The sequence below is a fragment of the Charadrius vociferus genome, unplaced genomic scaffold (genome assembly GCF_000708025.1).
Source record: "Charadrius vociferus isolate BGI_N301 unplaced genomic scaffold, ASM70802v2 scaffold195, whole genome shotgun sequence".
In the NCBI taxonomy this organism is placed as follows: domain Eukaryota; kingdom Metazoa; phylum Chordata; class Aves; order Charadriiformes; family Charadriidae; genus Charadrius; species Charadrius vociferus.
The window spans coordinates 3,793,503-3,819,824 of NW_009648539.1; the positions used below are offsets into that span (position 1 = coordinate 3,793,503).

General features: G+C 38.6%; 1 protein-coding gene across 1 annotated transcript in view; it reads left to right on the forward strand.

Annotated features, from left to right (window-relative positions):
* The window catches only part of LOC104287238 (dynein heavy chain 5, axonemal-like), a 176,473-nt gene that overhangs the window by 126,051 nt on the left and 24,100 nt on the right, over positions 1-26,322 (forward strand). Inside the window, exons 64-73 of the mRNA XM_009885913.1 lie at positions 1,607-1,762; positions 2,035-2,217; positions 5,483-5,653; positions 6,078-6,456; positions 7,589-7,860; positions 9,714-9,878; positions 14,041-14,308; positions 19,143-19,264; positions 20,401-20,748; positions 25,605-25,793. Coding sequence (XP_009884215.1) covers positions 1,607-1,762; positions 2,035-2,217; positions 5,483-5,653; positions 6,078-6,456; positions 7,589-7,860; positions 9,714-9,878; positions 14,041-14,308; positions 19,143-19,264; positions 20,401-20,748; positions 25,605-25,793 — 2,253 coding nt within the window. The remainder of the gene's footprint in view (positions 1-1,606; positions 1,763-2,034; positions 2,218-5,482; positions 5,654-6,077; positions 6,457-7,588; positions 7,861-9,713; positions 9,879-14,040; positions 14,309-19,142; positions 19,265-20,400; positions 20,749-25,604; positions 25,794-26,322) is intronic.

A 26,322-nucleotide genomic window follows, 5' to 3' on the forward strand; every position in this document is an offset into this window, starting at 1 on the left:
GAAGGGATGAATCTCATATTCCACCCTCTTTGAGACTTGCATCTCCTACTCAGGATTTCAGAGAGTTGCCAGGTTGAGCTCAGGACTGGCAACTGAATCTCCTTCAGTCAGGGACTTGCACTGACTCTTTCTGCCATGCTGTAGCCTTTCCCCAAAAAATTTCAGTGTCCTCCAAGCTGCAACTTCAGTTCCCTCCCTTAATTAGCACTGGATCTGTATTGCTCGCCCTCCAGGTGGCTGCTCTCGCCATGTACTGGAACACAGCCTGCAGAAGGGGACTGCAAACACAAGTTTGCAGGTTCCATTCTCTGGTCCAGTAATTGAGTAAGGATCTTGTATCACATACTCACCAAAGCAGGGACTGGGAGATGTAGATTAAAATACCGTTTCCTCTTTCCCCACTAGTCATACACTATAAGTGATGATGACATTTCACTGATGAGCCAGATAAAAATGTCTACCAGTCTTGCCTTGTATGAATATCCAGCCTATGAAATGCGTGAATTCTGACAGGGCTTAACTACTGAGCTGCTGAGTACTCTCAAAACTTACAAGGCTTTGAATACACACAGATGCAGCCTCTAAATGCAGAGGAACCTTTCCTGATGAAAATGCATTTAGTTACGGGCTTTTAGACATCCTGTCTCAGGTGCGTTAGAAGAATCTGAGTTCTTCCCCTGTAAAGTCCAGGAGGAACAGAGTTATATCAAGACTCTAAATACCCAGGTGTTCTGATTATGCTTTTACATCTGCGATATTGTAATTTGCTATGGTGTTGTTAGGGTTATATTGTTGGTCACTAGGACACTAACTTCATCCCTCAGTTTCATTCGGACTAAAAATGTAAGCAGCATGCTGCTTTGGTGGATACACATATGCTTACATGATAACAAAGCTAAAAGCACAGAGTGGTGGAACATAGTATTAATTTTTAAAATAATATACTGTTTTAAGATGGTGTAACATGCCTCTAGATATTTTAACTATACCTTTTTCAAAAAGCACTGTCTGCAAGAAAAGGATTTATTTTAAAAACATGCTCATCCTTGGTTTTTTTTCTGGTGAAAAAATCCCACTCCAAAACCATGGCTTAACAGATGCCTGGAAAGGCTATTCAATTACCACCTCAAAGGCTTATATTACATTTATTAAATTTAAATAAATGAAAAGGAGTCGATGTGATTTTTAGCAATTTTAAGACTTTATATTGTGAAATTGGAACGGAATTGGAAATTCAACATCTGATGTGAGACCAGGACTGCTGTGTAACACTGGTTCCCTGTCTGAACCGTATAAATATTTCCCTACTTCACATTAGTGTTCTGAGCATAAATTCATTAATATTTAAAAGGTATTAAAATACTACAGTGATTAGATAGATATGTAGATAAGTAAATAGATAACAATAAAGAAGTGTGATCTCCTATTCTATTAAGCTTAAAGCAGACCTTCCATTCCTTTCAGCAGAGGTGAGCATTGATCCCTAAAATGTAATCATTTGTGTAGATATCCCAGGATGAGTATAATTTTTGAAAGTTGCAATAGATTTTATACTGTTTTCTATGTGCTTGCAAAGGCATGCTATATTGTGCACCAATCGTCCTAGGTTACAGCTATGAACCACAAGTTCTTCAGAAGTCACATAGAAGACTGCCTGTCCCTTGGCCGACCTTTGTTAATTGAAGATGTTGGAGAGGAACTTGATCCTGCTCTAGATAACGTCTTGGAAAAAAATTTCATAAAATCTGGTTCAGCACACAAAGTAAGATGCATTGTGAACATTAAAATAAAAAATAGGACATATGCTGGGCATCTGGTAGTCTGGATCCTGCCAAGATTCACACCTTTGCAACACTTAGGAAGATGAGTAGTGAACTCATGGGGTTGGTTGTTGTTTTTTTTATACCCCTTAAGTAGAAAGTTTAAAAAGTGTAAATGAAAATGTAAAAAAAAAGAGTTAATCTGTTTTTCTCTGGATAAAATAACTGTTTCTGAATTCAGATTTGAAAATTGAGTAATATCTTTTATTTTCAGGTGAAAGTAGGAGACAAGGAGGTAGATCTGATGAAGGGGTTTACCCTTTATATGACAACAAAATTGGCTAATCCTGCCTATACTCCAGAAATCAGTGCAAGAACAACTGTGATTGACTTTACTGTTACTGTGAAAGGGCTGGAAGATCAGCTCCTTGGCCGTGTCATCCTCACAGAAAAGCAGGTATCTAGTAGCTTGCAATATTTGTATAGAGGGAAGGCTTGTTCAATATTTGCACTGCGAGTGGATATATTCAATGTCCTGGTTGAAATCAAATGCAAGAACAAAAATGTGAATGAAAGTTTAGAGATTTGTGCATTTGCTGAAAGACAGTGTGGAGCAGGTTTTTAATTGAATGCAGGGACCTAAACATATATTTTAAGATCTGGCCTTGGAAACAGAAGAAAGAAAATTATTCATTAAAAATACATCACAGGCATATACATGACATACATAAGGCATCTGTATTCCTTTATATATAGCAAAGACTCCTTGTTTAGTCAGAAACCTCTTTTATTTCTGAATTCCTTTTTAAACTTTATTTGAATGACATGAAAAAATGCTTATGACCTCAAACTACTTTTGCCAGCCAGGCTCAAGTGTGCAAGCAGATAGGAGATTTTTAAGGAGCCCCAAACACTGACTTGACTCTGCTTTTACTAAAATTTCCATTGATTATGTGGAAGCAAATATAAAGAATAAAATCTTCTCTCAGGTGTTTTTCAGGAGTTTTATTCCATAATATCAAAACTGAGACATCATCCCCAGTGATTTAATTCCTAGGTCATTCCTATTTCTTTTTGTGTGATCTAATTTAACAGCCTGGTTATCCAAAAATTTAGGAGTCAGTTCATCACTGGGGACAAAGGTGTTTTTTTTACTGTAGGAGTCATACCAATAAATACATGAATGTTATGGTCCAATTACACTAAAATGAAATATTTTCTTCCTTTCTCATTAAAGTGAAAGCACAGAAGTTGTATTTCACATCAAATTGAATGACTTATTTATTTCAAATGGAACATTTCATAATGGTGTCTTTGTGATAGAAGTAACAAAAATTAAGGTTTGGATTAGCAGAGCTGCTGATTTCAGTAACTCACTCATGCAGGCTTGCTCATGTGAGAGCAATTCCCCACCTAAGGGAATTAATTCCTCCTTCTTTGACTTCCCAAAGCATGCTTTAACCAGTGTGCTTTAGTGGTGCTGTCACATTCTCTGGCCGACACCTTTCCACTTTGCTCAAACGAACGTTTGCTGAAGTAAAGACTGGAATTTAAGTGTCCTTCCTTCAGTCTGACAGTCACAACCAGAGGCTAGAAAGTTATTGTTATGCCCAAACTTCCTGTGCATTTTTCCATGAAAAACGGAGAAGCTACAACAGCAGGTACTGAGGAAGGGTTATCCATTAGGAAGGTAGGACAAATGCTAGGGGTGAAAAACTTTTAATCTTTACTTCAGTAGATGTATGTTTATGTAAGCAAGATTGAACAGCATCAGCAGGAGTGGCTGGGACTATCCTGACTAAGGAACTTAGCTCTGATGGGAGAGAAAGGTTTAAATCAAGACAGAATTGAAATCGGTTTCTCATGACCTACATAAAAAACTCATCTCCCCACATGCAAATATTCACTCTGTGGGTTTTTTTCCTGGACAAAACTGTTAGAGAATTCATATTATATGTATGTAGCAACACCAAGACTGCATTTTGGGTCAAAAATATAGTCACTGAAAAATATTCTTACAGTGCTATCAGCTGAAGGGAGCTGCAAGGGTAGCTGGTTAGTATCAGCACTACTTGCTGCACGGGGCCATGGTTGCAGGTGATCAACATTTATTAAACTTCTTCCCTTTAGCAGATCTGAAGAAATCATGGTTGTTCTGTCTCTCCTGTCTCAATGTGAGATGAATGTCCTGGTGTAGATAGCCAGAGACAATGGAGCTCTGATAAATTTAGTTCAAAGAAAAGACAGAGCATGAACAGAGAATCTGAAGAATAGGTTTTCTATTACAAACAAGAAGACAAGTTTATGATCACTGAGCTAAAGTAATAGATTAAAGGAACCAAGACATTCTTAAAGATTGCTATAGTGTTCAACAAAATATATGATGAAAGAAGTGTTTTTCTTCTCAGCTTTAAAGGTTCCTCCGGTAACTATATGAAAGTAAGCTATCAACATCTTCTTGTACTTTGATAATGAAGTTACTGCCGCTATTTGTGCTCAGAACAGCTATTTTTTATGTTACAAATGCAGTCATAAAATTCTTTTGCAAAAAAACCCCACAAACCAACCTGGCATCTGATGTATTTGCTAATTTTCTGAAAGATACTATTTACAGGTTTACAATTAGAATGGGTGAGGTGCCTGTTCTTAAACTAAGCTTGTCCTTAAGTAGAATTTAAGCATGTACTTAAATGCATGTTTGAGTGTTCTGTAGAACTACTCCTTTTGTGTAATTCTAATCTTTTTTTTTTTTTTCATTAATGATAAAGAAAGAGGAAAAAATGCAGAAAATTTGAAGCTGAATGACTGATGCTTAAGTCATTGTCCTCTGTTGGGGTGCAGTTATTTGTAGCTTCCACAGAGCTACATTCTATAGCCCTAGAATGTATTACAAACAGGTTTCCAAATAAGAAGTTTTGGAGAGTAAAGAAATTTGTCACTTCTTCTTTGAAATACAGGAGAGCCACTCCTGTACCGCATAACTCTGTGCATCTCCTTTTTCTCTAACTTGGCATGTTGATAAGAATGAAAATAAAATGAAGCCATAGGTGTAGGTAGACTGATATTATTAACTACCCTTTTCTTACAGGAAGGTTAACTTGATTGATTAAATAAAGGTTGCCAGCAAAAGTATCCCTGAGCTCTGTTGGACTGCAGTATAGATGCCTCATTTCACTTGGAATTGTGTTGACTTGTGTGTCATTGTTCCCTTGCCATTGTCTGTCTTGTAGAAATAGCATAAAAATTCCATATGACATAGATAATAATTGTAACATTTCCTATTTTATAAGCAGTAGAGAAGTGTATCTTGCAAAGTCACAGAATCATAGAAATTGAAAATGGGAAAGGTCGTCCAGTCAACTTACCTAACAATGTAAAATCCATCCATATGATGCATCTTTCAGTACTTTGTCTGTTTTAATTTAAAGTACTTAATGTAATGTGGCTTTTATCACTTCCCATTGGAAACTAGCTTTAGTGCTTTGTGCATCTTACTATGAGGAAGCTTTTCCTGATAACTCTGATGTGTTTTCACTCCTCAGCATACTGCATTAAACAAATAAATGCAGTATACATATAAATTGCTTTGGTATAAAATATTTCTGAAAAAATGAGCAAAGTCCCTATTCTATCATGCATGAAATGATGTGGTTTCTGTTTCATTATAAGGAATCTTTCTTTGAATTAATCTTAAATATTCTAAGGAAAATTTCTGAATACAGGAACTGGAGGCAGAAAGAGTCAAACTCATGGAGGAAGTGACATCTAACAAGAGGAAAATGCAGGAGCTTGAAGATAATCTACTCTTCCGTCTAACCAGTACAGAGGGCTCTTTGGTTGAAGATGAGTCTCTGATAGAAGTCCTAAGAATCACTAAAACAACAGCAGAAGAGGTGAATTTTGAATGCGTTGCAGATATATTTTGTAATAGTAATATAAAGATTATTTGTAGACAGATTTTTTTTCTAGCTTTCTTTTTTCCATTCAGAGCCACTATGTAACATCTGACTTCCTAACGAATAAACTGTAGAAACACTATCATTTTTTCTTCCTAAAAGGTTGCAAAATTAAACTATTACCTGGATACTGCTTTATATTTCATGCTTACTTTGCAGGTATAAGTTTAAATCAAATCCCATTTGCTTGGTGTTTGAACACATGAAGACACAATGTCTATGTTGAAACACTGACAGAGGGAAGCAAAGCTTGACTAAAAATACCATTATGATCTTAATCAAGACCTTTTATTTTTGCTTGTGCAGTAGAAATCACAAGTGACATGACTTAATCTTCATGCTCTTTTCCATTAATTTTAAGGTCAGTGAAAAATTAAACATAGCAGCGGAGACAGAGGTGAAAATCAATACTGCACGTGAAGAGTATCGGCCCGTTGCTGGTCGTGGTAGTATCCTTTATTTCCTAATTGTGGAAATGAGCTTGGTTAATGTCATGTACCAAACATCCTTACGGCAGTTCCTTGGCATTTTTGACCTATCAGTGGAAAGATCTCGGAAATCTCAAATCACAGCAAAAAGGGTAGTGTACGTAATCGAGCATCTCACCTATGAAGTCTTCAAATACACAGTGCGAGGGTTGTATGAAAATCACAGATTCCTGTTTACATTGCTTCTGGCACTGAAGATTGACTTGCAGGCCAAGAAGATTTCACGCACTGAGTTTGAGACACTGATCAAAGGTAAAATGTTTAAAAATATTCCTGTTTACGTATGTCTGTGAACCGCCAAATTCAGATTTTGCAGTGCTTGCACTAACAATATGTTGTATCCAGTGGTTTTAATGTTTTTTAACTGCTGAATGAAAACATATATAGCCCAAGAAGGACTTAAGAGACAAATTTTCCAAAACAAGACCAATATAGATTATTTATTATCAAAATACTGCTTAGATGAGGATATTTAACTATTTTACATTGCAAACCAGAAAAAAAAAATGTCCATTACTTTGTAAGAGACCCTGTGGTTTTCTCCTGTGTGCCTCTTTTTTGAGTTGCCGCATACCTATGTCTGTGAGCTTGGAGACAGTCAGTAAAATCTCCTCTGATGGCTGGTGAGCAGACATGTGAATGCATGAGGACTCTGTACAACATTTAAGTGTCAGTATAAAAAAAGTGGAAAGCTGTTACATGTTGTAAAACACTGTTATATTGCCTTGCATTATTGCCACCACTGCTTGTCTAAGTAGTTTCAGACAAAATGACAAAGAAAAATTTTAGTAAAGTTTATAAAATTTGATGGGGGTGGACCCAACTATCTCCAAGATATGATAAGTACAACCAGGTACCAAGATAAGTACAGTCAGGTACTTGCCATCCAAATATCTCAGTTTGCTTTGCAAGCACCAATTTAATGTTCAGCTGTGACTCAGCTGTGTTGGAAGTGCAAATGGGCATGATGCTGGAGTGGTGGTTGAGCTAAGAGGCTGTTGAAGTTGCACGGTCCTGGAAATTAACGCACCATGTGCTTTCTTATTCTGTAGTCTAGGTGAAATGAGATTGGACTAATCGTAGGTCCTTTCTACATCTGGTCTGAAGACTTGGGTTTCAGTGTCCTTTTAGGTAGGCAAGTTTTATTCCAGCTCTACAGATAGAGAAAAAGCAATGCAGAAATTACTGGGATATCAGCTTTTGGAGGCACTGAGATCACTTCCCCAGTCTATCTTTGTTAAGTGACTCTTCCATGCAAATTCTATGTCTCCGTGTTCCGGCTTACAAAGATTTTTGTTCCCTAAACTATAGAATTAAATACTTTTTATGACTTGTCATTTTTCTATTTAATGGTGGTTGTTTTCCTCTATAATTCCCTTTGCAGGAGGTGCCAGTTTGGATCTGAATTCTGTGGATCCAAAACCAAAAAAGTGGATCCTTGACATGACATGGCTCAATCTTGTGCAGTTATCTAGCTTGTACCCTTTTAATCAACTTCTGGTGCAAGTTGTTAGGAATGAGAAGTCTTGGAAAGCTTGGTTTGATGAAGAAGCACCTGAAAAAGCTGTTATTCCTGATGGGTATGACAGCTTACTGGATCAATTCCGTAAACTGCTCCTTGTCCGTAGCTGGTGCCCCGATCATACCGTTTCCCAGGTAAGATATGCTTTTGTACAATGCTTATGCCATGTGGCATCTCCTCTAAAACTGCTAGTTCCGAACTTACGTTCTCTGAATTTGTTTTTATTGTAATATTTGTTGCAGAGTGAGCTATTTTGCAAATCAGATATTGAAATCCTTATAATAAATATATGTGAAAGAAATATTAACTAATTTAATTGCAGTGAATTAGAAAGGGCGTTGCAAAACATGAAATAAATTATGTGGGAGCTGTTAGAATACCGTTCTTTTTGTGTGGTACTTCTAAAGTGGAGTCATGAAACTTGTAAAGCAATTGCATTCTTCTGGTGAATCAGAAGATACATCCCTATTTTTTCACAGAAGAAGTGGAAAGATAACAGTTCACTTTGATGACAGGTGCACTACAATAGCAGATAAACTGTTTACTTACCCTTCATGCTGAGAAAGTAATAATTAAGACTCTCCCATGGCAGATACCATAAAAGAAACTGCAATGGACTGCCAGTTTCTCTACAGTCTATGATATTTGGATTTTTCTTCTCTGCGTAGGTCTAAAAGAGATGTATGAACTTATGATCCTCTTTTCACTTTTTTTTTTTTGTCTTTAGCTACACTGGAAAGTAGTGCATAGCTCAACTTCATGTTACATGTTGTGATAGCACCTTTATTGTATTTAGGGAACACCATTTTTTCATGGACCTCTTTTTCAACAAGACCCTGTCCATCCTTTTTCCTTTTCTTCTCTTCAGCTGATAAATAATAGAGAAGTATAGGAGATCCATCTGACACAATTTAAACAGACCAAAATAATAAAGCTGCTACTGCTCACTTATCAACAATCTTACTGTCTTGCACAACCATCTTTGAGAAAGAATGTCTCTGAACAGTGGTTTCAAAAACTGTAATTATTTTGATTCTTGAGGAAAGAGGGGATCCTTTTGGTTATCATCTTCTTTATCTCTTCTTTCCTTATTGTGTTTCCCCAAGTGTTACAAAGTTTTACCTCTCTTCACTAGGGCAGAAATTACACTTAATAGTGGATGATTGAGTTATTTTTTCTGGAATTGTCGTCTTCCTCAGTCCACCTTGTTCCTGCGTGTTTCTCTCCATAATACATGCCTCAGAATCTGTGCTGGTAGTTTACACAGTTGGAAGATCATGTCAGTCAAAAAATGAATTTCATACACCAAAATAGCTTTAGAAGTCCTGTTAGAAAATGTCTGTGAAAAGAGGACAATAGAGGCATAGGGAAAGTTTGACCTTTAAGGATAAAGCCTGAGCTGTGTTTGTATTTTGTAGAAACAGATTTTCAGCATACGAGACTTGAATTGGATAACCACTGGACAGGAGAGTTTGTCTGAAGTTGCAATAAATATATGGACGTTTGTATCTGGGTCAGATGAAAGATCTGTCTAATCTGCTATGCTGTAGAGACAGTGTCAACAATACATGCTTAGAGGAGCTAAGAACGGGGCTGGTATAAACTCTTTTGTTTGGCTATCCACCAAGCTTTAGCAGTCAGTGATTTAGGGGCAATATCTGGGCTGTCCTTAGAGCCGACAGTGGATCTATTCTGCATGGATTTCTTTAGTTCTGTTTAAAAAACCATTTAGCATCCCCCAGCAACAATGTTGACAGGTTGGATGTTGTGTGAGCAGAATTCTTTCTTTTCTTCGTTTGAAGTTTGCTATCTGAGAATTTCAATGGACTGTGGACTGTAACTTTTGTTACCTCAAAGTTGAAAATGAAAGTTTAGAAAGTTGTTGCCTTCCAATGTAGCTATTGGTAAATTCCACATCAGTGATTAATGCTAAATAAAAAAAGTAAAAGGTATATGTTTCAGGTAACTTGTTCGGGTTTTTTTTTAGGCTCGACACTACATTGCAGAATCTCTTGGAGAGAAATATGCAGAAGGATTTATTCTTGAAATGGAAGCAATGTGGACTGAAAGTGACTGTCGAACACCTTTGACGTGTTTTTTATCAATGGGGTCTGACCCCACTGAAAATATAGAACGTCTGGCGAAGTCAAAGGTATCCTCCTAAACTGAGTTTGCTAGAGCTGTTAAAGACATTTAAAACTATCCTTTGAACTAGAAATGGTATTTCCACGTTTTATAGCAGTTCAGATGATGATATTTATATTCATGCCACTGTTCTCTGGAAGTTAATCTTGGACCAGTGGCCAAAATGCATTTACTGAGGAAATGGAAATGTTACATTCTTTCTTTTTCCAGTTGTTTAATTCCTATCTTTATCCAGCAGGCCATGATAGTCCATTACTTAGCGAAAGTGCATAGCTATAAGAACAAAGCAATACTTGTGTTGCATTCACTGTAGGAGCTGACAGTAACAATGATTACAGGAAGATACAGAAAAAAACCATAAATATGGTGAGAAGAGAAATTTATTTGGAGACCCTACCATTTAATCAGTTCACTTGATGGAGGCGTTCAACATTTCTTACAGCATAGCATCACTTTAAGGCACTCTGTGCTTTATGTTTTATGGTTCACAATGTAGATGCAAATATAATTTTCCCAAGAAGTTATTCACAGTAGATCTCCATAAATTTTCCTTCCCATTAGAATGCATCTTTACTTCGAGGTGCAGGATTTTGGTATGCACTAAGTAAGAATTGCAAAAGTGGGAAGCACCCACAGATTTCTTTAGCTAATTATTTGGAATGTTTAGACACCCGTTCTCTTTGAAGATCAGGACTCTCTTATTTTATTTGTCTGATTGTGATAAAGAGTGCTTAAATTTAGGATCTAACTCTCACTTTAGTGTTTAAACTTAGAAATCTTAGGTCTGAAGTTGTTGATATGATCCTTGTCCCCAAAAACTGTGCGGCCAGATAGCCAGCCAATACACAGCATAGGGAAGGAGGAGGACACCAGCTGGATGAGAAGGGTTTTTAGGTTTATTGGAAGCAATGCATTGGAAAAACAATTTTATTCCTATTCAGAAAATATTCTATTACCTTCTCCTAAGATATCAGAAACATTTTGTCTCTGTAGGAGATTTGAAATCAACTGCAAGAATATTTACAGATTAGAAATGGGCATATTTTTTTAGTCTCTTTTCAAGTCCAAGTAAACACATTTGGTGGTTGTGATTGGATTCCTGTTTTCATGGCCTAGGGTATGAATACAAATGGAGTGTCACCTTTGTGATGATGTTTTTATTCACCTATTTGACTCTTCAACATACATATCCTGTGAAATGGACTCCCAGATATGTATTTACCCTGTCTCCAATAAGAGTTCGTTTCTGTAATCAATAAAGAGAAAGAGTGGCTCCTTTAAAAGCAATTCAGAGCACACTGTTGAAACTTAACTCCAACTTACATTGAGGAGTTGAGTATTTCTATCCCATTGGCAATGTAAGGGGATGAGAGAGACTAATCTCTTAATAGAGTCACTTGGAGTCAGCTGGTCGCTTAGAGTCACCCTTGTAAGGAGTGGAACAAAATGCTCTACCATTCTGTCAAATCTTAAGCAAGACCTTAGCCTGTCTGGGGAAGTGCTTGTAGGTAGGAGGTGCTCTGTAATTGTGACTGTTAAAAGACAGCAGGTTTTGATGTCATTCGGAAAGTATATTGCAGTGGGGAGTTTAAATATGTTTTCATGCTTTAAGGAAACATGTATATAATAATAGAAAGTGACGTTGCAAAAGAGCTGAAGGGATTGCCTTGTTTATTCACACACAATTTATGAACAAGGCAACATCATCTAGGCTGTCATAACCTGAAGTTCAACTGTAATGTCAACTGTAAATGTAAAGTTATCTATAATGTTTAACTGTAAAGGTCTAGTCTGATCTCTTGAAATAAGATCTTACCACACAGCATATAGAAACATTTCTTAATGACAGAAAAATTCCAAAAGAAATGCTGGGCCTATTTTTCAGTGATTTCCCTTTTACAGGCATGATTTGTAGTCTTAAAATGAATTGTCAGTGCTGATGGTACCTCTAAGTATGATATTAACAATATAAATCAATTATCTGCAGTTAGAAATATTCAAATTTGTGATGAGAATTTATTTTTCACTCTAAAATTTAGTTGTTCAGGTGGCCTCCTCCCAAAGAAATGGAAACAGTATCTGTGATTATTGAGCTATATAACTTTATTTATAAACTAAGCAAGCTCTGTCTTAAAACTAGTTGGATTTCTGCCCCCTTTACTTTCACATGAAGATGGAATGAAAACTCAACTTATGCCTAGCACTTTGACTTCATTAAAACCAGGTATTTTTATTATTGTAGAGATAGTTTCTTCTTTCAGGGAACGATGCACAGAACCATCAACAGAACTGTCAGGGCCACTGTAGTGACTAAAATGATACTATTTTCATCTGGATAGTGTTGTATTAAGATGACACAGATACACTGGTGTGACTCACTATTGAGAGAAACATTCTGTATGCAGACATATTGATAGAATTCTTTCAGAAGGAATAAAATGAGGACAATCCATAGTGAAAAATATTTTTTCCTTGTCTTTATGTTTCTATAATCTTCAATGATTGTACATTTGAGAGGTAACATTGCTGAGAAGAGCAAATTATGAGCAGATGCTTTGTTAGGGAACAATGTACCAGCTAAATATTTATGCACTCTGCAGGGGTAGTTGTAGTCTTTCACTGATGAAAGTGCTAGCTGTACTCGGATACATCTTAGAAAAGGTAAAGTTTTTGCTCCTCTGGCACATAGCCAACTTCACAGGCTATTTAGCTTTGCTTCTTTTAGCTGCGATTTCAGGTTTTACTGACCTGAGACCAGGATTTAACTGCTTTCTCTTCTTTGGCATTCTCTTCTCCTTAAATCTTTTGCCAGGATGTGGAGGATCATATACAGCAGCAGTATTCATACCATTCAGTAAAATCAGGTCAGGGCCTGTTCTCTGACCCTAAGGCAAAATGACCCAGCACAGCTTCTGTCCATACATTTAACCTTTTTCTCCTGCAAAAGTAGGGCAGCTTCATCCACACTGTTTAGAACTGGATGGCTTCCTTCTTTTTTGTTTCACAGTGAGAGAGTCCCAGTAGCAGTATAACTTAAGACTAACCTTTGTAGCTCTTAGCCAGCTGAAGATAGGCTCAGATTGATAATTCTTTATGCAGCACATTGCTCACAGCCTGAGGGATACTTAGTTGTAGGTCTTGAACACGAAACTGTCCACAAAACTAAGACCTTTCATCAATTCTTTTGCCCTCAACTTGTATATAGAATAATATGCTCAACTGGGTTTAATAACTCTGGCTTTCCCTGGTAGGAGTGAGAGAGACAACCTTATTGTTGGGACTACTTATTTAACAAGAACGAGGGTAGTAAGAATGATAAGCAAAAGGGTGTCTGCCTGCACTTTACTTACAGACTTGTATGGTCTTGATCGCAACGTAGTCAGCTTGTCTTTTTCAGATCACCTTGGGAGAGCTTGTATCATCATCTGGTTTTCTGAAACACTGACTTTCTTCTCCCATGGCCTCTGGAGGAAAGACTCCATAAATTTCCAGAATTCTTGTGTTTGCATTTATGACCCTTGCCTCTTCTGAATCCAGAAAACTAACTGTTAGAAAACTAGCTAGAGCTAGCAGATCACCAAACTAGAATCTTCTGAATCAGTGGCTCCACAGCTGCCAATTAACAATACAGGATGTTTGCTAAGGAATGACTTAATGTGAACCAATTTTTCTGCCTGCTTCCTTGACGGTTCTTCGTTAAATGAAATAAATATGTTCAGACAGTAAAAAGACACCAAAATTGTTGTCTTTACTCTGTGCATTAATTATTATGTTGAGCCTTAATATCTGTCCATCTCAAGATAGTCCACATCCTAGGAAAAAGCATAGTCAGGCAGCTATGTTGCTGTGGGTATGTCCTGCTTTATTTGGGGAAGTGGGGAAGAGGAAGGAAAAATGTTTCAGTTGTCTTATCCCATTGACTTTGTCAGACCTGCAAAAGAAGATTATGTCCAGTGGATGTAGTTTTCTTTCAGCAGATGGAAGATAAGAGCAACTTGGAGGGTTTGGGGTTTTTGTCTACTCTGTTTTATTATAATCAGTCTCTGTTGGTATTAGCAGTTTTCTTTGTGGCACAATGTCACTACACACGGACCTACAGAAGTAATATGTCATGTATATAATCATTCTAAAGAACTATATATAAAAGAAACTTTCTTTTTTGCTTCCAGAATATTCCCTGTCATGCCATTTCAATGGGTCAAGGCCAGGAAGTCCATGCAAGGCGCCTGTTAAATCAGTGCATGCAAGATGGAGGGTGGCTCCTTCTACAGAACTGCCACCTTGGCTTGGAGTTTCTTAGTGAATTAGTGGACACCATCACAACAACAGAATCTATGAGTGAAGATTTCAGGACCTGGATCACTACAGAGGCTCACCCGGAGTTTCCTATTAATCTTTTACACTCCTCTATCAAATTTACTAATGAACCTCCTCAAGGTAGGAAACCATGGGGTTTTTGAGTTTTGGGGCTTGCTTCACCCCCCAGCCCCATACCACTCTGTGCAGTATTTTAGTTTTAATTTCTGTTGTTTCATTAGCTAAATACAGCACTGTGTAAGCCAGCCTCGTGAAGTGTAAAGCATGACCCTTTTGGGGAGAAAATAGATATTGTTTATTTTTGTAACAGAAATTGATAGTGATTTTGTTGTTTGTGCAGAACCTGTGGAGAATGCCAGGTCAGTGGTCCTTTCCTAAACTTAGTACATTCCATCACTCTTTTCTTTCCATCCTGTTCACTCCACCCAAGGATGCAGAGGGGGACCTATCCTATGCTCTACTGGGTAAGGAAAAGGATGGAATCTTCTTAACAACCAGCCTCAACCTCCCAGGCTGCAGTATGTAGCGGTGGCTGTTGCTTCTTGGTATGTCATCTGGCACTGCTGGCAGGAGACTGACCCAGCATCTATGTAATTGTCCTTCAAGTATTTGTGAGCTGCTACTGAATCACCCCTTAGCCTCCGTCACAGGCAAGACAGTTAATAACAACCTATAGTGGATCTGAATACTGGGGTTTACTTAAGAACTGATGAGATTAGGGCTTTTATGCTACCTGCTTATTTTGCACACTCTCTCGTGTTTCCCAGCCTCCTCTATTGCATTCATTTCATCTTGATTTCCCTTCCCATTGGAGAGTTTGCTGCGTGTCCAGGAAGGTCGGGCAGAAAGTCGTGTTGGTTTCATGCTGTGCAGCTATTTGCAGCTACTAGTCTTGGACATTACGGGCTTAGGTCTGTGGGTATCCCCTGATATTTGCCTCTGCGTGTCTCTCCTACCTCCAGGATCTTTGCTTATCGCAGGGAAGGTTGGACTACATGACCTTTAAAGGTCCTTTCCAACCCAAACTATTCTATGATTTTATGATGTTTCGCCACTTTCAGGATGTTTCCTCAAGCTAGGATGTTCATCTAGTGCTTTCCGGGCCTCTAAACCCCCAGTTTTCCTAACCTAAGTAGTTTATGTGCAGAAGCACAATGTGCAATCAGCGTACTAATTGGCAGCTCTGATCAATGTTTCTGTGTTAATTGGAGGATTCAGGATGTTTAACTTTTTGCAGCCTGTACCATTCACAGCTAGCAAGTAGCAGGTTTGTTCTTGAGAGTTCAAAATTTCAATTTTGGACAGCCACTATCCCACATACATGCACACGATTATCTGCTGCCTTTCAGTATTCACAGTTTAAGTTGGGTTTTGCATAGCACAGCCTCCTCTTCAACAGACTAAACAAAGTCAGCCTTCTTGTCCTATCTTTGTCATGCACTCTCAGTACCTGACCACCTTTATTGCCCCATCCACACCTCCCTTGTGTGCCAAATGTGGACAATATCTCTACGGAGAAGCCTGATCAGTGCTAAGAGGAAGGTGATAAGAAATTCCTTCAGTCTGCTAGCTGTGCTTCTTCTAAGGGAGCCCACTATCTGGATTACCTTATTTCCAAGAAGAGTGCAATTTTGACTTATAGTCAGCCTGGCATCTGCAATAATCCTGAAGTGTATACCAGTAGATCTCAGCTAGCAGATCTCAGCTTGTACAAATGCATGGGGTTATTGTGCTGCAGGTGCAGGACTTTGCACTTCTTGTTGAACTTCATGCAGGTTTTGTTGGCCAAGTCTTCATCTCTTGCTAGAGCCCTCTGGACTGATCCTCTCTCGTTTAGTATGTCAGCCACACTCTCTGATTTAGTGTTGTCTGCAAATTTGTTGAGGTTGCCTTTAGTCTCCTTATCCAAGCACTGATGAAGATGTTGAAGAATATATTTCCTTAGTGTACCTTGCTTTTTTTTCTAGCCACTAGGATATCTTAAGCCATTGATTATTTACTATTTTTTGAGCCTAATAACCAACCTGCTCACCTTCTACAATAAGATGATTGGTTCAGTGGATGAGAGGAGAGCATAGGGTGTTTATCTTGACTTCAGGAAGGTTTTTGACAAAGGTCCCCAATACATCCTTATAGACGTACTGATGAAGTAGGCGTTACAGAAGTGGACAGTGAGGTGAACTGAAAATTGTGTGAACTCCCAGGCTCAAAGGGTTGTTGTCAGCTACACAAATCATGCTGGAGAGCAGTCACTAGTGATGTACTCCAGGGGTCAATACTGGGGCCAGCAGTGGTTAAAATTTTCACTAATGACCTAGATGATGGGACATTCTCGGCAAGTTTATAGTTGATACAAGGCAGGAAGAAGGGGCTGATAAACCAGAAGGTCATGTTGTTGTTCAATGGGAGTTTCACAGGCTAGAGAAACACTCTGACAAGAACGTGCTGAACTTCAACATAGGGAAATGCTAGGTACTCCCCCTGCAACGCCCTCAGATGCATTAGGAAGATAATTTCAAGCAGGTTGAGGAAGGTGATTCTTCTCTACTCAGCCATGGTGAGAGCACATTTGGAGTGGTATGTCCAGGTCTGACCTCCCCAGTGCAAGAAAGACATGGACAGAATGAGTCCAGTGAGAAGCCACAAAGATGCTGAAGGGATTGGAGAACATGACATATGAGGAGAGGATGAGAAAGTTATGATTGTTTAACCTTGAGGAGAGAAGGGGTATCTTACCAATGCATATAATTATGCGATGGGAGTGAGTAAAGAAAACAGACTTTTCTCAGTGGTGCCAAGTGACAGAAATAGAAATGATGGACACAAATGGAAATCCAGGAACTTCCACTTCAGCATCAGAAAAACCAACCCACTTGTGAGGGTGGTTGTCCTGGTTTCAGCTGGGATAGAGTTAATTTTCTTTCTAGTGGTTGGTGAGTTTCAGATTTGGTATGAAAGGACTGTCAATGATGTATATTGTTTTAGTTGTTGCTAGGTGATCTTTATACTATTCAAGGACTTTTTTCAGCTTCCCATAGAAGCTGAGGAGCATAGACAGAACAATGGAATAACCAAAGGAATATTCTGTACCATAGACATCATGCTTTGTATATAAATGGGGGTTGGCTGAGGGGCAGGAATCTGTGATCACTGCTTGGAATGGGTTTGTGTTATATTACTTTCTCTTGTGTATTCTTTTACCATCATTATTATTATTATTGTTATTGTTATTTTCCTTTTTCTGTTATTGTTCCATTATTGTTTCTGTAATTGTTCCATTATACTGTCTTTATCTCAACCCACGAGGAGCTTTTTTCCCCTTTCCTCTTCCCTCCTTTTCTCCCTCTTCTCCCCACTCTTCTAGGGGAGAAGGAGGAGAACTGTGCGAGTGGCTGTGTGGTCCTAGCGGCCAGCTAGGGTTAAACCACAACAGTGGTGAAATACTGGAACACCTTGTCCAGTGAGTTCATAGACTCCATCCTTAAAACCCATATGGACAAGGTGCTGAGCAACCATCTCTAGTTGACCCTGCTTTGAGAAGGGGTGTTGTGCAATGTGACCTCCAGAGGTCCCTTCCAACCTTAACTATTTGGTGTTATTCTGTGTTACTACCCTACCTTGTATCCACTCATTATTTCAGTATTCATCTTCCTGAGTAAGATGTCTACAAAATGTCTGATCTTGTGAAAAACATCCTGTTTCAGTGTATATACTCTACTTTCAAGAGCAGTTAGTCAGTCTGCTGTTAAAAAATTCTTATTTCTTTCTCTTCTCCCCCCATTTTAACTCGGTGCGCAGCATCTTTTTATTCTACTGTGACCCCTCCTTACCATTCAAATGGTAACACACTATAGCTCCAAGAGGCTATTTTATAAGGCAGGTTATAACTAATTTACAACTTGCATTTAGTAATATAAATATGCTTGCTGTAAAAATTTAAATCAGGATGAAATATAAACAATTTTAGCTTTCTGATACTGTCCAGACACATTGGTAGCAGGACGTGACAAGGCACTTTTTTTTGATTGTCTTGATTTTGGAACTCTCTTATGATACCCTTATAATACTTTGAAAAGCTATTTGTTTGAATATTGTTCTACAGGGTCTTTGTAAAATAGGAAAGAAGCAAAAGGGCTTTTATTCTGTCATAGGAAGTATGATGACTTGGACGATGTATTCACTGCACTTGAAATCTGCCTTTTTAGACTTGTGTTAAGCTGATTAGGTGGAAGGACCTGGTGTCAGTAACTCATGCTCAGTGTTGTCTGCCAAAGGCAGATGATGCTTCAGTGACACTGCCTGAAGGCACCTGGGAGTAGTAGGGCTTGCGTATTCCGTGGAAGCTGAGATTGCATCAGTATCATCTGCCTAAAGCTGTTCCTGGGATTTGAAATGTCAGTGCTCAAACAAACCTCCCCAAGTATTAATATTTCCACTGTGAATTTTGGTTCTCATCTCACCAGCTTGGTGCCTGTATGCGAGTTTGAGAAGCTACATACAGAACTGTGAGATTGTTGTAAGAATGAAAGCTACATAAAATTGTCTTCAGTAAAAATAAAATCTCATTTTATATGTAAATATTGAAACACAAACACTCGGATATTCAGTGGTATGTTTCATGTGACATTAGGTGTCTTTTTCATTGCCATACAGTTGTTGAATAGTTATGATTATATTTCAGTTGTTATTAGTAACATTTAGAATATGATTACTTAAGTGTAGTTCCTTCCAGACTCCTGAACTTAATTTGGTGTGTCATCTACCTGAAACAAAATGTAATTGAAGTTTGACTGCTATGACCAGCTGAACAGATAATTGATTCAAAGAGATTATTTGAAGCTATAAATAAGACGATGCTGTAGATTGGAATGGAGAATTCTGCTTAGCGGAAGTTGGAGTTATGGGTTCCATCATTTTTTTGCTCATATATTACATTTTTATACTTATTTTCTAGGTGTGAAAGCTGGCTTAAAACGAACATATTCAGCTGTTACTCAGGATCACCTAGAAGTGAGCAACATGCCACAGTGGAAACCACTGCTATATGCTGTAGCATTTCTTCACACAACTGTTCAGGTTTAAAAATGTGTTTCTTTTCTTCTGTCATAAAGCCATGTTTCATTTATGTATGCACCACGTTATGAAATGAAAAACATATTTAAATGGCAATCCTGTGTTGGTAAATTAATGCAAACAAAATAAGAAAGAAAACAACGCATCTCTATTACTGCAACTGTCTTAGAACTCTGCTCATTTTGATCTTGTACCTCCAACAGGGATAGTATTTCAGAGTAAAAAAGGACAGTCAACCAATGATCAATTACTGTACTCTTCTGTTAAAGTCTTGGGGCATGGCTGTGTGATCTGTCTTTCAACTAACTGTTTTTTCACTAATAGTTTAAATCATAAAAGCACATTAAAGAAATTTACAGCTTGGGTTGGAAAACTATAGTCTTAAAGCTGCTGCTTTCACAATGAGAAAGGCTAAGAGGGTGAATATAAATCCTTCCTGCACTGAAATCTGTAGGAGGAAATGAAGGTGGAAGATGATTTTGTCCATTAAAGAAAGTGCTTTATGGATTAACCACAACTTTTCTTCGTTCTGTTGATAGATTTTGCAGTATCCTTAGTTTATATTTGGTGCATAGTTATTTTAAATCTGTGGCATCCATGCACTGATATGTTGTGGTCCAATGGAAGCCTGTGGTATGCTTGTCTTTGGCCCGTCACTTCTTTCTGGGTGTAAATTGAGAATGTTTAAATACCAGATATTGCCCTAGCAACCACATACTGCCAAGTGCATCTGTAAATGATTCAGTAAGAAGCACCTTGCTACTTGCATCTGCACCATGCAGCGACATCAGTGGTATGAATATATCTAGTCCATAGGAGGACCACAGGCAATGATCACGGCTGATGAGTCTGGACACCCTTTCATTTTTGAAATTCAAAAACTATAGTTGACATTTTTATTCTTTGTTCATATCTCTCTACTGATGATGACAAATGAAGAAATATTAAACTGCTAGATAATTAATCAAGCATTTGGTTTTGTGTGTGTTAAGAGAATAATATTTTTTTAAAGCTAGTGAAATACAGCCCCAGCTGGACTACTGCATTCTTAGCATATTTCATGTATTCTTCTGCACTTAATGTTTTCTTCACAATTACTACCAATCAGCCTTTTACCTTTAACTCTATCTATTTTACAGGAAAGACGAAAGTTTGGTCCATTGGGCTGGAATATTCCTTATGAATTTAATCAGGCAGACTTCACAGCCAGCATGCAATTTGTTCAGAATCATTTGGATGATATGGACATTAAACGTGGAGTGAACTGGAACTGTGTTCGCTATATGCTTGGAGAAGTACAGTATGGTGGCCGTGTAACTGATGACCTTGACAAAACACTGCTGAACACGTACACAAGAGTGTGGTTTGGCGAGCATATGTTTAGTGAAAAATTTTGTTTCTACAAAGATTATGTTATTCCAAAAGGGAAAACAGTTGAAGACTATCTCCAGTACATAGAGCAATTGCCGGTGATTGATACACCTGAGGTAAAATATTTCAAAGTATTAAAGGGAGGTTTTTTCAGATAAATAATTTAATCAGGTATATTTTCCAGAGCTATGAACGTATGTCTCAAGATTAGCAGGCAGACCATTGTAGTGGGTATCTAGCATAGGTCTGCTGACCACGCAGAGGTAGATGAGGGCTTCTTGAAACAACTGGAAGAAGTCTTACATTCACAGGCCCTGGTCCTCATGGAGGACATTAACTTTCCTAATTATCTGCTGGAAGGGTGATGCAGCAGGGTTCAAGCAGTCTAGGGAGGTTTCTTCAGTGCAGTAATGACAATTTCCTGGCACAGGTAACTAAGGAGCCAACAAAGGAAGGCACTTGGCTGGACCTGACACTTATGAGTGAGGAAGAACTGGTCACAGATGTGAAATCTGGAGGCAGCCTTGACTGCAGTGACCAATGGTGGAGTTCAGGATCCTAAGAGGAGGGAGCAGGGCAAAAAGCAGAACCACAGCCCTGGATTTCAGGAGAGCAGACTTCAACCTCTTCAGGCGTTTCTTCCAGGTTTGGAAGAATCCCATGGGATATGTGTCTGGAGAGAGGAGGGATTCAGGAGAACTGGTTTATATTCAGCAATAACTTCTGCAAAGCTCAAGAAAGATCCATCCTAACAAGCAGCAAATCAAAGGCAGCAGGAGGCCTGAACGGATGAACAAGAAGCTCCTAACTGAATCCAGACATAAAGAGGAAGGGTGCAAGAGGTGGAAGCAGGGGCAGGTGACCCAGCAAGAGTATAGAGCTACTGTCCAGTCTTGCAGGGATAGGGTTAGGAAAGCCAAGGCCAAAGTGGAGTTGAATCTGTCAAGGAATGTGAAGGGCAACAAGAAAGGATTTTATGAGTACTTAAATGGCAAAATGATGACTAGGGAAATGTGGGTCCATTTCTGAATGGGGCAGGAGAACTAGTTAGAAATTATATGGAAAAGGTTCAATGCCTTCTTTGCCTCAGTCTTTACCAGTAACACTGGCCTCCAGGAATCCCAGGCCCTTGAGACGAAAAGTCTAGAGCAAGGAACTTACCTCTGGTGGAAGAGGACCAGGTTAGGGAGCATTTAAACAAACTGAACATATGTAAGTTCATGGTACCTGATGGGTTGCACCCATGAGTGCTGAGGGAGCTGGCTGATGTCATTGTCAGGTTACTCCTGATTACTTTTAAATGGTCATGGTGATTGGAAGAGGTTCCTGAAGAATGGAAGATAGCAAATATCACTCCAGTCTTCGGGAAGGGAAGAAGAAAGATTTGGGGGATTACAGGCTGGTCAGCCTCACCTCAGTCCCTGGGAAGATGCTGGAGAAAATCCTCTTGCAAAGCATTTGCAAACATATGAAGGACAAGCAGGTGATTGAGAGTAGCCAGCATGGATTTGTGAAGGAGAAATCATGCTTAACCAACCTGTTGGCCTTCTACAATGATGTGATTAGGTGGATGTTTTTTACCGCAGCTTTACTAGGACCTTTTGCCACTACCTCCCATAACACCTTCATAGACGAGTTGACAAAAGTATGGGTTAGATAAGTATGCTGTGAGATGGTTTGAAAACTGGCTAAATAAATGGACCCAGAGGGTTGTGATCAGTGGCACAAAGTCCACTTGGAAACAAGTCACTAGTGCTGTGTGCCAGGGGTCAATGCTGTTTAATAATTGTGTTAGTGACCTGGATGATGGGGCAGAGTGCACCTTCAACAAGTTCACAGGAGATACAAAACTGTAAGGAGTGGCTGATAGACCAGATGGTTGTGCTGCTATCCAGAGAGATATGGGCAGGCTGGAGAACTGGACAGAGTGGAATCTCATGAAGTTTCACAAGGGGAAATGCAAATTCCTGCATTGGTTGTCCTAATGGACAACTACCTGACCATGAAACAGCAGCACCCTCACAGCAAAGAGGCCAACAGTATCCTAGGCTGCATTAGGAAGAGGGAGGTGATCCAGCAGGTTGAAGGAGCTGATCCTTTCTCTCTACTGAGCACTGGTGAGACCATATCTGAATTACTGTGTCCAGTTCTGGGCTCCCCAGTACAAGACAGATATGGACTTTCTGGAGTGAGCCTAGAGCAGGGTCGTGAAGATGATTAAGGGACTGAAGCATCTGTCATTTGAGGAAAGGCTGAGAGATCTGGGACTCTTCAGCTCAGGCAGGATCTTATCAGTGTGTATAAATACTTGTTGGGAGGGTGTAAAGATCAGAGTCTTTTTGATGGTACCCAGTGAAAGGACAAGAGGCAATGGGCATAAATTAAACATCGGGAAATTCCATCTGACAAGGAAACACTTTTTTACAGTGAAGGTGATCAAGCATGGTTGCCTAGAAAGGTTGTGGGGTCTTAATCTTCGTAGATATTAAAATCTCGACTGGACACTGTGCTGGACAGCCTACTCTAGCTAACCCTGCTTGAGCAGGTGGTTTAGATTAGATGACCCTCAGAGGTCCCTTGCAAACTAAACTCTTGTGATTTTGCAATTCTGTATGGGATTGAGCAGACATGGAAACTGAGAAATAATGAAAATAAAAAAGCCATATGGTCTAATTTTGCAAGTTATAATTGCGAGATTATTCTATTTTGACAACAGGAAGATCTGGATGTTGCCATGAATTGATAGGGTAGGGTACAGGGTAGCTCCTGGTTGCAACCACTTTTACATGACCTAGTGTGTGTATACTGCAGTAGTCACATTAACTGGAAGACTGCAACTTTCTGCTCCCTCTAGCACAGGCACAAGTGATAGAGTTAGTTAAAACTGAAACAGAAGTGAACGCTCTGGATTTCTGCTTGATTGCTGTTAAGTTGATAAATGCCTTTGGAGGTACATTCTATTAAAATTAAAAAGACAGGACTGAAAAGAAAAAAAGTGGGTTTCTGTTACTGATAATGTGCTGGCTAAGAGGGCAAGAAGATTCCAAGGTCATAAAGTAAACTTGAAGTTTCGAATCTCTGAAGGTAGGAAAAGTAAAATGCAAGGGTATTTGTGCTGGCAATGATGCACTTTTCCCAAATGAGAGTAAATGCAGCTGTGATAATGCGCCAGTGGGATTCATTTGAGCCAGCTCATGAGGTGGTTCCTATCAGTGTATGAACCTCGACTCTATCAGATTTCAGGTGCTACTTTCATGGATCTGCCTTTCTAAGCATTTGGGAACCTATCTCACAATGCAGCAATGTATTTTTAAAGTATTTTGATGCCTGTAAAAAATCTATATGTATGGTTTGATGTAGGGGAATTTTACCTTTGACTTTTACGTAAATAGAATCCAGTCCAGGAATGCAAACATCTTTTTCTCCTTCACATTTTCATAGGTTAGGAAGAAATCTATGACTTCATTCTGTCATTCCAAAATCTGTCAAAATTGCTCATGGAAACCTTTAACCTTTTAAGCTCTCAGTCTTCTTTGTTCCACGAAGGATATTGTGCTAGTCAAAACAGTGTATCTTTGTTTCCTCCTCTTTCCATTTTTGCTTACGAAAGAAAGACTGAATGAGTCTGATTGCCGTATCCTTGCTCTTTTGATGAAGTTTCAACCTCTGATCAGAATAAACACTGACTTCTGAAGAGGGGTATTGAACTCGGCAATCCCTTTGAAAATGACTTTGATTTCAGAGAGGTATAGAGCTTTTACAATTGGCTTGGAGGATTTATCAGGCTGAAAAAAAAATGGAAGACAGAATGCAACACCCCCTTTTTAATCAAAATTCCCCGAGATTTTAGATCAAAAAGAATTAGAAATTTGGCTGCTAGATTAATTTACAGGACATCCAGGACACTGGTCCACCCATTGCTTTACTAGTCTGGTTTCTTTGTTCTTATTCCTTCCTACATCACTTGCATAAAAACGTAGGACCAGAGTAAATATAAAATATGAAAAACATGTAAAATATGAAAATGTGAAAAATAAGAAATGGAAGATTGCTTGGCTTTGGTGCTCAGTTTGAGGGCAAGCCTTCCTCATTGTTGGATCAGTGGATCAAAGTTTGTAACAGACAGTTAATAGCTATAATTAAATGAGGCTTGTGAAATAAGTCATAGTACAATTCCTCCTGGAGAAGAGTTGCAATTGTCAACCTGACAATTATAGACTTACTGATATTTCAGCGGAAGTTTCCGAGAAAGCTATTATCATTCAGACAAAGGGCAGCTTTGCAGTAATTCTGTGCTAGCTGTATCTTAAATAAAATAATTCCATTTCAGAAGAAGGGGAAGTAAGGAGTGGGAGACCTAATCCAAAAATAGCTAAACCATAAAATATCCTGAATATATCACCAGTCATAAAATCTTTATGTACTTCAAATATGGGCAGTGTTTTTATTCACTGTGCTGCATCCCTTATAAGCCTAAGAGACTGAGTAAAACAAAATGTGTTAGAAATGGTAACTGGTCTGATTATTAGGGGCATCAACATGAGCTGGTACAATGAGCAGTAGATCTGTAGAGAGAAAGAGGTAATGGTGAGAGGTCAGTGTCCATATATGACATGTTTCCAACAAGCTCTAGTCTGATCCAGTGGAAAGAAATCAGTTATACCCCCCGATAGCACTCCACAGCATGATCCAAAGCCTGCTGTGTGAAGATAATCAGAATATCAGTTAAAATACCCCACTCATATGAATGAAAATGCCATTGTCTATGCAGCCTGTGTTTATGTTTTAGTGTAATTTAGGCTTGATCCTTGACCACTTAAATGAGTGTACTTCCACTGACTTATTCATATCTATTTTTTACAGAGCAGAGGATTTTCTTCCTTCTTTATACGTTTTCATGGATTCTTTCATTGATACAATTTTAGAAGGAAAATTGCATTTTTTTTCTCTTTTTTTTCCTTTTTACTTTAAGGTATTTGGACTTCACCCTAATGCAGATATAACTTACCAGACTAACCTGGCTAATGAGACATTAAGTACAATAGTGAGCATCCAACCCAAAGACAGTAGCACTGGAGGAGGGGAAACACGAGAAGCAGTGGTGCAGCGTCTTGCTGATGAGATGCTAGAGAAGTTACCTCCAGATTATAACCCTCATGAGGTATATGCTGCTTTATAGATACAGATGTTTTATGTATGTATGTATATGTATTATGAGTTTTATTGTGCTTCTTAAATTTAACTGACGTGTTTTAAAAAGCTCTTAAAATTATGCATACTGTTTCATAAGTTTGTTTTAGATTATTATCTAAAATATTCCTACATCAGAAATATATGTTTCAAATGCCATAGTCCACCTAATTAGTCACCTTAACTCAGAACAGCCAGTAGAGACTTCAGAAAGTTCTTGCCCTCCTTAGTACCTTAGGGAAGGACACTGGTGCCTTTCTCAAGGTTCAGTGATCTTACAGTGGTTAGAGCTTTCAATTTACCTACTCTTATTATGATACCATCATGATGAATAATGGATTTTACCACTGAGCTTTTCGTGCCCCAGATTTTTTGAATTTTGAGCCATAACAGATATATTTGTCAATTTTTTCTTGCATTTTTGGTTGACAGTCTCATTAAATGGAAAAATCCAGCATGAAGCACCCTTGCATCAGTTTGTAAGTAGGATCTGGTGTCTT